This window comes from Brassica rapa, chromosome A01 (genome assembly GCF_000309985.2).
Source record: "Brassica rapa cultivar Chiifu-401-42 chromosome A01, CAAS_Brap_v3.01, whole genome shotgun sequence".
Taxonomy (NCBI): Eukaryota; Viridiplantae; Streptophyta; class Magnoliopsida; order Brassicales; family Brassicaceae; genus Brassica; species Brassica rapa.
Window position 1 is genome coordinate 19570664 of NC_024795.2, and position 17192 is coordinate 19587855.

The window sequence follows — 17192 nt, forward strand, 5'->3', positions numbered from 1 at the left end:
AAAATTGTGCAAGGAGATAAATGATCTTTGATGTTTTCAGTATCATTAATTGTTATCACTTTTGTGATTAACCATAAAAAGAATACTATAAAAATAAAGGAGGATTTACCAAATATGACTAAAAACTTGATTTTGATTGCAAAAGTATACCAAAACTTGAATCAAATGTAAAAGTTATCCAAAATTTTTGTGAAATCACCGTCAGTCCCTTGTGACCAAACAAATAAAACAGAACTCATTTTTACGAATATAGCTCCACTAAATCTTCTGAGTCTTCTGAGATTCTGTTAGTCTCTCTCTAATCTCTTTGAACTTATAAAATCCAAACTTTATATCAATTTATTGCTTTTGTCTCATGTCTTTCTCACTAGTTTATCTTGTTTTTCATCACATGGTCCTCATGTTCCACTCATTTAAAGGTAGATTTATTAATTTTAGATATGTATTTTTGTGTGTTCTATAAAGGTAGATCTATCCAATCTTTCACTCATTTGAACGTTTTTGGAGATGCAGGTTTTTCAGATCTGGATTTGGATATGTAGGTTTTTCAGATGTGGAAGACTTCCAGGCTAGAAGACTTCCAGACAACTTCCAGGAAGTCTTCCAGACGACTTCCATGAAGTCTTCTGACAGAGTCTTCTCCCATGTCTCCCTTTCATAATAGATCTGAGTGTTTTGGTAAGTTTTTATGTCTGATTTTTCTTCATTTGGTAGCCTCATGTTGCATAAAGTTCATACCTTTTTCCCAGACTAAAACTTTCCAAACCCACTCTAATCTCTTTGACTTGAAAACACTAAACTCTATACGAATTTTTAATTTTTTGTCTCATGTCTTTCTTACTAATCTATCTTTCTGTTGCAGGTTTTTAATCAGATGGTTCTGAACCATCTTCCACTTGGATATGTACTTTGTGTGTTCTATAAAAGTATGTCTATCTAATTTTCCATTCATTTTCTCTGTTTTTAAGCTATTTGAACGTTTTTTGATATGATATGCAGGTTTTTCAGATCTCGGTTTAATATACATGTTTTTCAGATTTAGATCAGACTTTGGAAGACCTATGGGAAGTCTTCTTGGAAGTCTTCTAAAATATAATACAGTAGAAGACTTCCAAAAGTCCTTCAGACGACTTCACAAAGTCGTCCAGACGACTTCCAGGAAGTCTTCTGATGGGGTCTTCTTCCATATCAAGTGGAGTCTAAGCTTGTCTTTGTAAAGGAATGATCTATAATAGTTTTTGTTTGTGGTCTGTTTTGTGATTTGCATGTGTACTTCTTTAGTTGTGACTTTTTTTTTGTAAATTTTAAGAGATATTAACGAAAAAGTTTGGTAAATATGTTCATTTTCCATAATATTATCTTGCCAAAATTACTTGACATAATTGAAGTTATTGATACAACTTCAATAGAAAAACACAATAACACAAAAAAAATTAATCAAATTTATTACAACTAAGGGAGAATAATTCTCAAGAAAACTTAGTCAAATTCACAAAAGATAAAACATTACATAAGTTCAAAGCTGGAACACTTTCATTAGATACATAAATAAAAAAGTATATCTTATGATCTAAGAAGACACATTAAACGATGTTACTTGATATTCGTGAAGTTACTTAATATTTTTGAAAATTAAATAAAAATATCTTAAAGTTACTTAACAGATTTACAAAAACTAGCATAGAAGACTTCCACAAAAGTCTTCTCAATTAGCTAGAAACTTTACTAAGCATGAATGTTGGTAACCTCATAAATATCACCAATTAACTTATAAATTTAATTCAGTAACTCCAATATTGACTAATATACATGAATTAACAAAAAACTATTAAAAAGTCTTTATAGTTTTAGAGAAAATGAAAATTTATTAAACATTGATGCATACGACTTCCATGGAGGTCGTCAGGTAGACTTCTACGAAGTCGTTAATTTAGGTTAGTTTTGCAATTGATTTTTAACCTAGACGACTTACATGGAAGTCATGTCCATCTTTGTCTGTTAAAAAATATTTTTTTGTTTAATATTTCAATTGCAAAACTAACCTGAGACGACTTACATGTAAGTCGTCTAGGAGAAAAATAATAGTTTTTTTAATTTAATACTCGACGACTAACTTGTAAGTCGTCCAGGAAAAGTTAAATTTCTAACACATTCCGGTCAAATACAAAACTAACCCGTTTTTCCGAGATGGCTTACATGTAGCGCGTCTCAATTTTTTATCAAACAAAGGTGGACGACTAACCTGTAAGTCGTCTAGAAAAAATATATTAAAATTCAATTGCAAAACTAATCTCTGCATTGACCAGACGACTTCCAGGTAAATCGTCTACAGCCAGAAGACTTACCTGTTAGTCGACTGGACGAATAGATCTGGAAAAAATCTCAATTTCATAGTTTCAACCAGTGAGATAACTTGTTTAGCACACATAAGTCTTTTCCAAGCACCCAGAATCTTAAACAAAAGTGAGCCACCAAGAATCACAAGCTTTAATGGCTCTATGAACCATAAAAAAAATTAGAATCAAAATCTTGAGATTTTTTTGATTGATTATGGAGAGAAAGTAACAGAAATGTTGTTTTTAGTTGATAAGAATTGAGAAAGAAAAGTGTAAATCGATTTAAGGTTCATGAAGAGTTTCAAATTGGTTGTTCATGGTGGTTGATGTATTGATGGCAATGACAATCTTATAAATACGTGAAGATTATCAGGTTGAGAGAGTAAAAGTTTCATTTTGAAAAAAAAAAAAACTAATGGCATTTTCGTAAATAACGTGAACTTGTGGGGTGAATAGAGCAAAAAGTTCAAAAAAACATAGGTTAGTTTTGTGGTTGACTTCATGTTTTGAGTCTATTTTAACCAGTCCAATAAAAATGGTTACTCAAAATTTATATTTGTTGCATGTTTCCTTACATATACTAATTTAGTTTAATTTTTCAAAATTTCACATCAGATGTATTTTGTCACATTTTCTATACCAAATATCACAATTCTAACGTTACCAGTCAGTCTATTTTATATATTTTCTGTTATTTAATTTGTTAGTAGTTTTAGTTTCGCATTATTTTGATTTGATGAATACAAAAAAATATTAATTTAATTTATAACAATAAAAGTATAATGAAAATTATTTTAATTTTGAAATATTTTAGACACCTTGTATGGAAAACTAAAAATTATAACCATCAGACTCGTTTGACCAGTTGTTTTTAGCGCATGCGTTGGTGTTGTTGCGCTCTGGTTTGAAATCTAGTGAAAAAGAGACTTATACTATGTTTTGGGATAAGAAATTATTCATTTCCCTGGCGTAGGGGATCATGTCCAGAAAACCTCTAGATAACAAAAAGAAAAAAAAAATCTAAAAATTAGAGTTTTTTTTTGTCACAACCAATATAAATTTATATATTCGTTCATATTACTTATTTAAGTTAGTCGCTGTCAGTTGAATATTTCAACGTTTGTAAAAAAAAAAAAAATTCAATCTTGTAAAATACACATAATTAAATTTAATTATGTCAAACAACATGACACACATAAACATAAATATAAGCACGCAAATAGTTAGGTACGGATAATTATGTAAACCTTGACGTTTAATTATAGGATTACTAAAAACAATTATACGGGTCATCATGTGCCAATCAAATTGTGACACTGAAATTAAATACACATGAAAACATCACTTTTATGATAATTTTTGGAATAATTTAAAAAAAAAATGTTTAGAATACAGCCGATATGTTGAACTAATCAAATTGGAATCACATTATAGAAAAGAAAATGGTTCACATCATAAATGCGACAAATTGAGTCAAGTGAAATAAACCGGACATCTCTTGTCTTTGGTCCTGCTCAACAACATGCCATCCCAGCCGACTTCGATATAACAGTTTGCGTGCATCCTATGCATCTTACTGTGCCACGAGTACACCTTAAACCGTATCACGGAAACCACATCCAAACGAAACACAACCTTCCCTTGATTCCTGTCTCGTCCCATCTCCTTCCAACGGTCCTTATTCACCGCCATTGTGGGCCCACGTAAGTCTCCTTCGACCAAGCTTGTGTTCTTTGGGTCCTGGTATAATGGGTGAGTGAGTTTAGTCGACCCGACCCGTTTTTCTTTGTAGTAAACGGATCCTTCCATGGAGTCGTAGTAAACACCAACTTTTTGGTTTGGGTTATGAACCGTTATTTTGAAGCTTATATGAGAGGTTTCAAACCCGTCGGTTTTTCCCAAACCGGGGAGAGAGAACTCGCGCATGTGGACACGGGGTCGGTGAGGACGTAGACTGATCCATAATATGAAAAAAACAATGCCTAAACATAACAAAAGAGATAAGAAAATGGCACATATGAATTTGGAGACTCTTGTTGTGAGGCTTTCTTTGACCCTATCAATGTAACTCGTTGAGTGGTGACGGGATATGGGTCGGGCTGATGGTTCGGATCTGACCGGTAGAGAGCCAATCTTGTTATGCATTTTAGTGGAATTAATAGGCAAGTAATGTGATTTGTGTTGTGGCTTGTGAGGTTTATGTAGTAAACTAAAAGTAAAAAACGTATGTGGTAGCTAAGTACAAAGCAAAAGATACCTTGGAAAATTTAATGGGTATTTCACTTTGGGAAGAAAAGAATTGACACTAAAGTATCTAATTGTGTACTTCTTTTCTTTATATGCATGTGCAAAGATTTCAAATTTGACCACCAAGTTAGAATTTGTAGATATTGAGGTACCTGACTTTGGTATGACATGCTACAATGCTTTATGTAGTGTTTGATGTGGTTTATTAGTTCAAATAGACATGGGTAAATACTATGCTATGGTTTGATCCTAAACCATGGCTCTTATATAATAGTAATGCAGATGAATTATTTCTTTGAGGGAATTTTTTAAATTGGTATAGACTGGTTAGGAGGATTTGAGGTTTCTTCCTGCAAAAGTGTATGTATTAAACAGATTTTTGTAATAAAATTTTAAAATAAACTGATTGTTAACTACACGAACAATACATTACATATCTGGTCAAAATAATATATTAAAAACTATACGAACTATATGAATCACATGATAACATCCCTGAACTATTGTGTGTAATCTTGTAAATCATCAGCATAATTTTGACAGCCATAAAAGTCAATTGAATAACTTGAGAATTTTTCATGATGCTTAACATATTTTAACATGTTTGAACATGTTATCTCATATTTTATTGATGTGTAAAATTATATTATCATTCGTTTCTCAAAAAAATTTGCACTGGTGATGCCAAAATCCAATTCTGACACATTTTTCAGATATCAAAATTATATTTATGATATTAACAATATAACATATACTCCATATGTTCCACAAAGATATACTTTTTAGTATTTTCACACACATTAAGAAAACACATTAAACTACCATAATAAATATATTTTTTTCTGTAATTTTCAATTTTCAATAACTTTTAACCAATAGTAATTCAATAAAGTCAATTAATTTTCTTGAAGTTTACAATTTTTCATAGAGAACACAAAAAAATACATCTTTCTCAAACAATTTTTTTTCCTAAAAAATCTATCATTAAGGAACGGATGGAGTATTATTTTAGAGATGTCATGTGATTACATCGTTCTTGTAGTTTTCGATACATTATTTACATCTAGATGTGTGGTTATTTGGTGGTGTATTATTCATGTTGAAAATCAATTTTCATAAAATAAAAGAAGTGCAAGAAATGTTTGAGACAAGAAACAAAGCTAAAAAGACAAGAACCGGCAAACTAAACAAAGCCTTTCCCTAAAAGAAAGAAGCTCTAACCTCTATCTTCACAACGGCAAAACCCTAACTTTGGCCCGGCTATTCGGGCGCCTGAGGCATCTCCCTTTCCCTCATCTTAATTTCCTTTTACTTTCCTAACCTTCGTTCTGACCTAGCCGACATGCTTGCCACTATGGGTTCGGGGAGCCCACCCGAGGTTTCATCTCGAGACTGACAGTAGTGAATCCAGCGATGCTTTGGAGTTGCGGCCAGGCCATCAAGATGATGGGGGTGAAGAAAGTCGGCTTTTAGGGTTTGGAGAAGCCATATCTGATTTTCCTTTTTAAGATCTCCGGGAAGTTTGGTTCGACGGCGGCACATGACTCTGGGAGACGACTCCTTCCTCATAGATCTAAGCCCCTGTGCGGTGGTGAGATCTGAAAAAGATTTTTTAATGGCAAGTGGAAAGATTTTGGGTCCCGGTTATCTGGATCCACACGAACCTTAGGCTACGCCGACAAAGCGGTCAAACAGGGAAGATATATAATCTAACGGCGGTTTGTGGCAGAGGAGCTACTACCCAGAGCCATAACAGAATTGATTTTTCCAAAGAGGTGGTATGAACTCTGCTTCTCGGGAAACTTAGATTCACTACACCGGATACGCTCGATCATTGAGACCCGTCTTTCATTTGGATCTAGGTATCCGGTTTAGGCTGAGGGGCGCAGCCTTGAGCACCAGCAGGATAACGCTAGTTCGATGTTGCGCCTTTGGTGAAGGTGTTGACGGGTCAAGCACGTTAAGGATTATTTATTTAGATTCATTATCTAGTTTAAGACTGATCTCGGATGTAGTTGTTAGTCTGTTATGTTAGTAGAGGTTGTTGGTACCATTTGGTCGAATGTAGGTGGTTTAAGAGGTGGTCCCTCTGAGTAGTGGGGGTGATTCATTCTCATTGTGGTTCAAAAATGTATTGAGTTAAAGACTAGGTTGCGTTGGATCCATTTAAGTAATTCAAGGTGTTACTAAATCAACTTAATGTATTAGTTGTATAAGTCTCGTGCGGTCAAGTCTTTGTATCAATGGCATTGGTGAAATGAATGTTTGAAGTTGAGTTAAAAAAAAGAAAAAAAAAAGATAAGAACCGGCTAGAAAGCTCAAACTCGAAAATGTAAACCCCATTTTATCAGAGTTTTGAAAAAGCCCTTGAATCCATATTGGATCAATTAAAAACTGTTTGAATAAAGCCCCCAAAAAAATTAAATAATCTTTTATATCTTATTAAAGCATTTTATAATTTTAATTAAGATTTAGTGTATATCTTATTTTTTCAAAATCCTTTGACTGTTAAATTTATTATTATAGTCTTTATTGAGGTCCGTGAAAATGTTTTAACTTTCATCTTTTAAATCTTTTGGTAAACGGTTGTGAAGATTCAAAATTTAAAATTCAATATTTTCAGTATTAAACGATATAATATTATAGGTTTTTAGATACCATTTATTAATTTTCAAAAATGCAAGAAAAAAGTACAATATATAAACAGAAGAAATGAAATAAAAGCAACAGCAAAAGATAATAGTGGGACAAAAGGAAATCATTTGCTTGTGATTTGCTAGGTAGGAAGAATTCACTGTCATGATTGGCGGGTATTGAAGATGAGGCTCGAGATGAGAGGACACGATCAATGCCTAAGAGCTTTTGCTCGAAGGATGGTTCTAATTAATTTGACATTGACTTCTGCTGACTGAGAGAGGAGTTCGAATGTAATCTTTAATTTGTTTCTTACCGTCTAAATTTTATATGCCACTGATTGAAAGATAAGTTTGACAATGATGTTCAGCTTTTTACGCGGAGCTAGTGACCTCAGCCAGCGAATTACATCCTCAAAAACGACATGCGCAGAGAAGAGATTATGATTGAAGAAAGCAGTCCATATGTCTTTTGAAAGTTCACATTCGAAGAGCATGTGTTTTCTACTCTCTAGATTTTATCAAACAAAGGAGACAATCATGAGGGACATACATACCTCACTTCTTATTGTTCCCAAGTAGTTAGTCAATTTCGAAGAACAAGCCAAACGAATAATGAATGTTAAGGAATTCATTCTTTGAACCAAACAACTTTAAACCAGTCAACTAACAAACCGAGTCAACTTAAAGGGTGCAAAGAATCCTAAGTTTTTGATATTGAGAATAACCTAAGTGGATGATTTAATGAGTTTCTCCAAAGGTAATAATCATATGAATTTGAGTCCAGTAGCGTTGGAAATGAGTGGATACACTCACTTAGCAGCTTAACTAGAGGATGTTTGAGCTTCTATCACCCAAAATTCTATGCCACAAAAAAATGTTCCTATAAATCCATGCCACCTGAAGAGAGCTGTTTCTAGAGAATATAAGCCATATTAACTTCAGTCCAAACACCTGATCGAGTCTTCCAATTTTATGATGCATAAGCCTCCCTCCTTTTCGCGCAGATGGAGTCCCAAGAAACCTTCGCTCATTTATCTGAATGTGAAACTCCATCCCTAAAACGGCGTTACAAATTCTCTCTCAAGCTCTTGAAAGTAGCACTTAGGTAGCAAAAGTTAGAATTACTGATTGTATCAATTGAAGTCTTTATGTGAAGGAGAGGCGTCTAACCGTCCAAGATGAAATACGATTTCGGACCTTATCAATCAAAGGTTGGTAATCACTAATATCTAAGCCCTACTTCTGAAAAAATAGAGGAAGTCCAAGATATTTTTTTCAGAAGAGCACCTTGTTTAAACTGAACCGAGTTGCAATCTCAGGAGAGGCTATATGGTCATTCTCATCTAAAAATAGATATATGTTTTAGAAAGACTAAGAGCAAGACCCGAACGTTTTCAAATTCTTTCAACAGTTGCAATAAGGGCTGGCATAAAATCCAGAACCCGCGATTCGGACTGAACCCAAACCGAAAAACCCAACACGTTATCCAATCCGAAATATAAAAATATCTGAATGGGTCTTGTAGGGTGGTAAGTGTTATTAACCAAACCCGAATAGGTAACCTAAAAAATCCAAAATTAATAGTCAATATAAATTTTTGAAACATATAAGCATTTCAAATACTCAATTCAATGTTCATGTTGATATGCTATATAAAAATAAGTATTAAAATTAAATAAATACCTTAAATACTCAATTAGTCATAGATAAATACTTCAAAAATTTGCTCGTTTAAATAACAAGTCTACTCTATCTATAAGTGAATGGATATTGTTTATAAATGATGTTTGATTTAACATTTTATTATTATTATATCAATTTGATGTGAGATGGATTAGTTTCTGTTCAATTTAAGTAGTTTTTTTTATGTCGTGCTTTCAAAATTTGTCTTTTACTTTGGATATATCCGAACCAAACCGATATAACTCGAATCCGAATGATATATAGTTACTTTATGGGTTTTATGATATGTATAACTAATTCAAACCGAAGCTGATCCATACTTATAGAATATTAGAATAAGACCTAGGATGATGAACCTGAAATACCCGATCCAAATCTGAACGGATGTCGAAACATCCAAGCCTAGTTGCAATATGCCTTGAAGCGATCTCTCTCTGTTCCGTCAAAAGATGATAATGATATCATAAAAAAGGACAAGTGTGTAATTAAAGGATCCTTACACATGGATGAGGAGTGAAGACGTCAAAGTTGGCTGCCAAATCGTGATCCCTAAAAGAATATCCAAAGCTAAGACGAGTTTAACGAAGATGAGATAGAATATATCCTGTCAAATCTGGAAAGAAACTTACAGCTCTCAGTTCAGTGCAATCGAATAGTCAAAGGGAAAAAAAATACATATATCCTGAACAAAACAAGGCAGCAAATTAAAAGCTTCAAAAATGTTTACATATGAAAATGGAATAAAATGCAAATTCGTTGTAAATATATAATATCTTAATTTATGAAAAAAATTAAATTAAGAAAAGTAAAAACTAAACTAAGAGCCTGACTGGTTCAAACGCAGCGGTTGCGGTTGCGGGAGTTTGTGGATGCGGACGGTTGCGGTTTCTAGCGGTTTTAAAAGTTTTGTACGACTGGTACTGTAGTTAAAAATTGGTGCGTTTGCGGGTGACTTATGACTGGTTAACTACCTAATACGGTAACAGTCAAAGAATAAATTAACAATATTTACATTAATATAATTATAAAAATATCAAAAATCAGAAAATTATAATAAATATAAAATTATATTTAGAAAGCTATAATTTTAATTTTTGAAAATTTATTGAAATTGTTTTTATTATAAAATTTTATAATATTAATTAAAATATAATAGATATATTTTAATATTTCTATAATTTCAATTTTAAAATTTTTATTAAATATCTTTACTTTTGTATATATATTGTTTTAAAAAAAAGAAATTTTGTTTGCCCTCCCGCAACCGTCCGCAACCGCAAACGCTAACTGAAGCCCGCTTTTGAATTTATGAGATTTAGAATGGTTTGAAGTAGTTTAGAGCGATTTGAGTGATTGTTGCAAACCGCTGACAACCGCTACCAACCGTAAAAGCTGCGTTTGCTGGTGGTAGCGGAAAAAACAGTTGCCTCTCCTAAATAAAGAGAACTTCCAAATTTAAGTCAAAGTAAATAAATAACGCAAACTTGTAGTAATTTTGAACGTTTCATCAACTCGTCGAAAAGGAAAAAAAAATGTAAGTAAATAGCTTACAGTATTAAATTATATATTAAAATAATCCTATTATTTAGCACGATACTCTACAGTAATGAAGACTATATAATAATATAACCCTCTCTCCATTTCAGTTTCCCAATTCGCAGCGAGAGAGAGAGAGATGGCGCCGCCGGCAACGGAGCGGTGGTTCTGGGCATTGATAATCGTTTTGCTTTCTCTGTTCGTCCGATCGTCTACGGCCATTTATTGCGGCGAAGATGATTGCTATGCTCTCCTCGGGTTCACCTTCTTTTCTTCAAATTCAGATTTTGATTTGAATCTTATCTCTCTCTCTCTATCTATCTTAATCTGTGTGCATTTTCAGAGTGGCTCAAGATGCAAACGCATCGGATATAAAGAGATCTTACTACAAGCTTTCTCTCGAACAGTAAGTATTTGATTTTGGATTTGATTCATTCGATTCGGTCTAATTGTGCGTTTTGGTGGATTAGTCATCCAGATAAGAATCCAGATCCTGAATCCAAGAAGCTCTTTGTTAAGATCGCCACTGCTTACGAGGTACTTACCAAATCCTTAATCGATGAATAGATTTTGTAAATATCTCATTATACATTATCTTATGGATTTAGCAAATTCATGATCATTATATCAGAAAATAGATTTGATAGTCTTCTGTGAGGAAATGTTATTTGGATCTATGAGATTGTTGTGGTGGTTTTCGTTCTAAATTACCAATTAAAGATACGATTTAGTGGATAAACTACAAATCAGAGGTTGATCTTGATTTGTGAAGCCTAGAGGCATACTAGTTACTATTTCTCAAAAGGGTAGTTTTTGAATTGTTTGTAATCTCTTCTTGTTGCAGATTTTGAAAGATAACGAGACTCGTGCACAGTATGATTATGCAATTGAGCATCCAAGTGAGGTCTGTCTGTCCAACATTTTCTGCGAAATGTCATTCTTTGTTTTCTACATCTCTTAAAACCAATCACCTTGTGTTTCTTGTGTGTTTAGGTATTTTACAACACTGCTCAATACTACCGAGCCAAATATGGACATAAGTCGGTAAGATGTTGTTGGATGTTACTGATTACTTCTCTTGCAAAAGTGGCATTTTGAATTTTACACAACTGCCTAATGTGTTTCCAGGATCCTCGTGCTGTTCTTGTTGGTCTGCTGGTAGTTTTGTCTGCGTTTCAGTATCTGAACAACGTTGCAAGGTATAATGAGGTACGTATCATAGACAGGGGGTTTCTCTCACATTGCTAAGCCTATCTTATTATATACTAAGCCTCTCTTGAACAACAGAACTACTCATCTGCGTAACTGTATCATAACATGTCATTAAACGTACGAAATGTAATCTGTCTTAATGTTATTCATATACTTTTATGCTTGCAAACAACATAAGAAAATCTACGGACTCTGGGCACTTTTTCTTAATGGGACCTGCGCCTTTCGTTTTGATGCAGGCTTTGGCAACAGTTAAGCGAACTCCTGCTTACAAAAACAGGCTCAAGGCCTTAGAACTCGAACGCACTGGTGGAGTGTCTAGCAAGAAGAAGGGTCCGAAGCAGATCGACCAGTATGCTCTTCTATTACTCTTTTGTTAGCTCTGAGAATGAGTCTCTTTAGGGACTGTTACTGTATCATATTCGTTTCTTCTTTTGGCAGGAAACTACAGGAAGAGCTAAGCAATGAACTCGACCTACAAATCAAAGGAGCTGAAAAACCGTCCGTCTGGGATCTTCTCGGTGTTCGATTTGTTCTCCTACCTTACACTATCATCAAGGTTTCATGCTTTGAATAATGTCCACGTTTTTTTCAGACTCCCGTTTCAGTTTCTCAAGATCACTGATTCAACTTTCTATCTCCTTGCAGCTTCTAGTTTGGTACAGCAGTTGGGTATGGAGGTATAAGGTTAAGAAAGCTCCTTATTCATTTGAAGACGCATCTTACCTAACCCGAAGATCACTTGGGGTGCCTCTCGACGCATGGACTAATCTCGGTATCCTTCTATTCACCTGAACCAACACATGAATAAAAGATTTGATTCTAATGCAATGTGTTGATTTATCAGATGAATATAAGAAGGAAGATCTGGTGCAGAGAAGGCTATGGGAGAAGCAGAACCTTGAGAACTACTATGCAGAGATGCGTAAAGAATCAAAGCGGAGAAGATAGGTCCACTTACCACTTATCACTTACCATGCAAGGAGGGGGATACACATGAGAAGTCAAGTTTCGAAGCACTTTTGTTACCATTATTACTTTTAATGTTGCTAAGATATCTGAACAAACAAACCAGTTACAAGGAGAGACAGTATAATTGTATGGTACACGGAACCAAATCTCAATTTAGCATATACAAGTTGGATCATGTCTGATAATGGGCTATGGGCATGGTCCGGTTTTGACTCAACTTTTGTTTAACCAAGTTTTCTGTGTGGTATGTTCAAAACTATCTTTCGTACTGAAAATTGGATGGTAACAGAGGAAGGTGATAACTTCGTGTTCACCCAAGAACATAGAGAAACAGCATGATTAGGAAGATGTTAACTTCCTGGTGTTCGGCTTCCGGTCAAGCGATTCTTCTTGCCTAAAAAATAAATGAAAATCTTCTTTAGAACATTTTTAATCCCATTAAAAGAAATACTCCAACCCATTCTATTTTTCTTGGCAGATTTTGCTGAACAAAAGTCTCTTCATCTGTTCAAATACCTTATTTATGGGAAGGCGTATCATTCCTAACTTAAAGATCACTTTGGATGCCTCTCGATTCATGGACTAATTAATACCAGTATTAAGCCTGGGCAAAAAAAAAACTGAAATCGAAGAATCGAACCAAAATACCCGAAACTCGGAGCAGACAAAAACCCTCAAATACCCGAACAATTATTATATTTGTTATATTCTAAATAACTGAACCGAACTGGGAACCGTATCGAGAACCGAATGAATACCCAAATATATAAATATATTAATTATATATAAATAACATAATTAAATATATATATATCTATAATTGAAAAATCTATTTAATGTATCTGAAAAAATTTAAGGAAAACTAAATTATTATAAAGTATACTAACTAGTCGAAAGTATCCGAAAATATCCAGATAGTTTTCTTCAAAATATCTAAAATAATTTGAAATATCTGAGATTTTATCTAAATCATCCTAATTATTCGATATTTTATCCAAAATATCCGAGATTTTACCTGAATTACCCGAACTACCCGCAATAACCAAACCATAACTGAAACAAAATGAGAACAAATTTTTTTTCTGAATATTTTCCGGTTCCTAGTTATACTATCCAAACCGAATCCAAAACTATATGAACCGGACCTGAACCAAAAATAGGTCAGGTAGTAAATGAATCTTCTAGTCCCTTACGAACTACGCGATACCAGGAATACCCAAACCAAACCGAAATCAAAATACCCAATCTTAATCGGTATCATTCTATTCACCTGAACCAATGCATGAATAAAAGAGTAATTAATATAATGTGTTGCTTTATCAAATGAATATAAGAACGAAGATCTGATGCAAAGAAGGCTATGGGAGAAGCCGAACTTCGAGAATTACTATGCAGAAATGCATAAAGAATTAAAGCGGAGAAGATAGGTGCACATAGGCCTGGACACATTTATTTAGAACCGAAGAACTGAACCGAATTGAACTAAATCGAATAGAAAAACGAAGTTTAGTTTGAATTTGGATATTATAATTATCGGAGCGGAACATGTAGGTACACTTAGGGTTGGACACATTTATTTAGAACCAAAGAACTGAACCGAATCGAACAAAAAAAGAAAAACGAAGTTTAGTTCAGATTTGGATATTATGAATTATCGGAGCAGATCATATTCCTAAAACCAAAAACTATAAGATATCTACACAAATGGACCAGTTACAAGAAATACAGTATTACAAGTTGGATCCTGTCCGATAATGGGCATGGTCCGTTTTTTACTCAATCTTTGTTTAACAAATTTTATCCGTGGCTTCAAATCTATCTCTGATTAAAATTCGAATTCTAACAAGCAGGCGCACAACATCATTAATACGAACGATAAAGACTTCTTCATGATCACCTCATGACCTCAAGGGAGGGTAACTTTTTTTTTTTGTTATTACTAGAAAAGGAAGAGACAGGTACAGAGAAGGAAGCTCAGGCTAACACGAGATAATTCGTCCTGATTATGCAAGCTGACATCAAAGTGATTGAAACTAAAATGTGAATGACGGCTATCAGGTTTTGGTTATACATTGCTTTGCTTATACATCTTGGTATCTAATACTTGCTTCCCACACATGGCACACAATCCTGCACAACAGATAGGTAGAAGTATTTACTACTGTATGACTATCTAATTAGAAGTGTTATAACAGATAGGTAGATGTGATTACTATATTTACCTTTGCTATAGGCACATGTGTGACAATGTTTACCATCTTGATGCACTTGCTGCTTGCAGATCATACACTTTGTCGTAGCGGTACCGTAAGGTGAGCATCTATAAACGAAGAAACATCATAAGACAAGATCAGAAGCAGCAAGGAAAAGACAAAAAGAAAAAAAAACCGAAGAAGAGAAAAATAACAATGAGAACGCTAATCCTCTAACTCGTCCTTATAGATAGTTGTAATCAGTTCTCCGATTACGAGTACTATAACTCTACACCGCAATCAGATATTAGAGTATTAAAATGTCGTTAACATTTTCAATGCATTTATTTATTTAATTTATTTAAAAAATATTATTAATTAACAAAATCAAACAAGATACTAAATTAAAATTAGAATAATAAATTTAATTATATAATATATGTAAAGAAATTGAATGGCATGTTCGATGAAAACTTAGGAATATGATTTAGTATAAATGGATTAAAACTAAAAAAATGACTAGCATTCACAGTAGACTATAGAGTTTAATGGGTTTGAAGATCTTTGTAATATTTTCCGAGATGTTAAAATGAATTTTGAGCCAAAAGTTGGTAATGAATTCGTCGTAAAAAAGAAAAGGTTAGTAATGAACAGCAGATATTTTTACTAGAAATGCACACGATGTAAATTAACAGCAGATATTGGCAGATGAATTAAACTTGACCACGAGGTGAATTAACATGAGAAAGCTCTTAAGCTGCAGACTCTAACCACGAATCAAAATAGCCCACGTGGATTCAGTAGCCAATAAAAACCTTCCATCGTGGATAAACAGCGAGATGGCAAAATGAAGAGCTTCGTAGACCTTCTTCTCCAACTAGAGGCTCTCCGGTAAACGGGCAATACCCTCGTCTTTCACCTTTCTCTTCTCCTCCCGAATTTGAACTCACCTGGTGGACAAGACAATGGCGATCGATAAAAAACTCTTATCTCTTCTACTCCTCGTATCCTCCTTATCATCAATCGCATCAGCATCCTTCTCAGATCCAGATTCCGATTCAGATCTCACCAACGAGCTCGCTTCCCTGAGATCAAACTCCGAATCAGGCGTAATCCATCTCGACGACCATGGAATCTCCAAATTCCTCATCTCCTCTCCCACTCCACGTCCTTACTCAATCCTCGTCTTCTTCGACGCCACTCAGCTCCACAGCAAAACGGAGCTCCGTCTCCAAGAGCTCCGCCGCGAGTTCGGCCTCGTCTCCGCCACCTTCCTCGCCAACAACAACGGATCCGATCTGAACAAGCTTTTCTTCTGCGAGATCGAGTTCTCGCGGTCCCAGTCTTCCTTCCAGCGATTCGGCGTCAACGCTCTCCCTCACATCCGTCTCGTAACCGCTTCAACAGCGAAACTAAGCGACGAATCTGGTCAAATGGACCAGTCTGATTTCGCGAGGTTAGCCGAATCCATGGCTGAGTTCGTCGAGCAGCGAACCAAGCTCACCGTCGGTCCGATCCAACGTCCGCCGTTTCTTTCCAAGGCGCAGATCAGCGTCATCGTGGCGATGATCGTAATCGCGACTCCGTTTGTCATCAAACGGATTCTGAGAGGAGAGACTCTTCTCCATGACCATAGGCTTTGGTTATCAGGCGCTATCTTCATCTACTTCTTCAGCGTCGCGGGAACGATGCACAACATTATCAGGAAAATGCCTATGTTTCTCCAGGATCGTAACGATCCGAACAAGCTTGTTTTCTTCTACCAAGGATCTGGGATGCAGCTTGGAGCTGAGGGGTTCGCTGTGGGGTTCTTGTACACTGTCGTTGGGTTGCTCTTGGCGTTTGTTACTAATGTGCTTGTTCGGGTTAGGAACCTTAATGTTCAGAGACTGGTGATGCTTGTGGCTCTGGTTGTGTCCTCCTGGGCTGTGAAGCAAGTTGTTTACTTGGATAATTGGAAGACTGGTTATGGGATTCATCCCTATTGGCCATCGAGTTGGCAGTGAGGTGATGGGGGTTTAGTTTTCAAGACATTTTCTGGAACTGAGTTATTATGATATGTTGGACTTTTTGTGTTTTGAATCATTGTAGTACAATTTCAGATGGTTTTAAACTCATTACTGCTTTGCTACTTCCTTGTTACTCTATATAGTCAGTGACAACCATTGCCCACTCTTCTGTAGGCTCTGTATAGGAGGAGCCATACTCAGAAATTCAGATACTTTTGGGCTCTCTATCTGCATATTGCCAAATTGTTAGGATAAGTGAATTTAGAGTCTGGAGATCACTCTAAGATAGTTTTTATAACATTCTACTTATCGTTCCCGATTGTTTGTGTGCATTGTGCGTTTCCATGTTATAATATTTTACTTATCATA

The 17192-nt window shown here is 34.9% G+C and overlaps 3 protein-coding genes across 3 annotated transcripts; 2 read left to right on the forward strand and 1 right to left on the reverse strand.

Annotated features, from left to right (window-relative positions):
- Positions 1-856: 856 nt before the first annotated feature.
- LOC103831083 (NDR1/HIN1-like protein 26) lies at positions 857-9793 on the reverse strand. Its single transcript, XM_033274883.1, has one exon. The coding sequence runs from the start codon at positions 4479-4481 to the stop codon at positions 3810-3812; it is 672 nt and encodes a 223-aa protein (XP_033130774.1). The 5' UTR covers positions 4482-9793; the 3' UTR covers positions 857-3809.
- A 689-nt stretch (positions 9794-10482) lies between these two features.
- LOC103831094 (chaperone protein dnaJ 50) lies at positions 10483-12839 on the forward strand. Its single transcript, XM_009106951.3, has 10 exons — positions 10483-10696; positions 10782-10844; positions 10909-10975; positions 11283-11342; positions 11432-11482; positions 11567-11647; positions 11890-12002; positions 12092-12209; positions 12299-12425; positions 12498-12839. Exons 1-10 carry the CDS (start codon positions 10578-10580, stop codon positions 12599-12601), a joined length of 903 nt encoding a protein of 300 aa, XP_009105199.1. The 5' UTR covers positions 10483-10577; the 3' UTR covers positions 12602-12839.
- Positions 12840-15672: 2833 nt separating this feature from the next.
- LOC103831105 (probable dolichyl-diphosphooligosaccharide--protein glycosyltransferase subunit 3B) lies at positions 15673-16979 on the forward strand. The gene has a single exon (XM_009106960.3). It carries the CDS (start codon positions 15780-15782, stop codon positions 16818-16820), a length of 1041 nt encoding a protein of 346 aa, XP_009105208.1. The 5' UTR covers positions 15673-15779; the 3' UTR covers positions 16821-16979.
- The last annotated feature ends 213 nt before the right edge of the window (positions 16980-17192 follow it).

Bases quoted from the DNA above. Each gene is read 5' to 3' on its own strand.
- LOC103831083 (XM_033274883.1), bottom strand. From the start codon at position 4,481: ATGCATAACAAGATTGGCTCTCTACCGGTCAGATCCGAACCATCAGCC.
- LOC103831094 (XM_009106951.3), top strand. From the start codon at position 10,578: ATGGCGCCGCCGGCAACGGAGCGGTGGTTCTGGGCATTGATAATCGTT. The intron at 10,697-10,781 runs GTTCACCTTCTT...GTGCATTTTCAG, and splicing joins GATTGCTATGCTCTCCTCGG to AGTGGCTCAAGATGCAAACG. The intron at 11,483-11,566 runs GTAAGATGTTGT...ATGTGTTTCCAG, and splicing joins CCAAATATGGACATAAGTCG to GATCCTCGTGCTGTTCTTGT.
- LOC103831105 (XM_009106960.3), top strand. From the start codon at position 15,780: ATGGCGATCGATAAAAAACTCTTATCTCTTCTACTCCTCGTATCCTCC.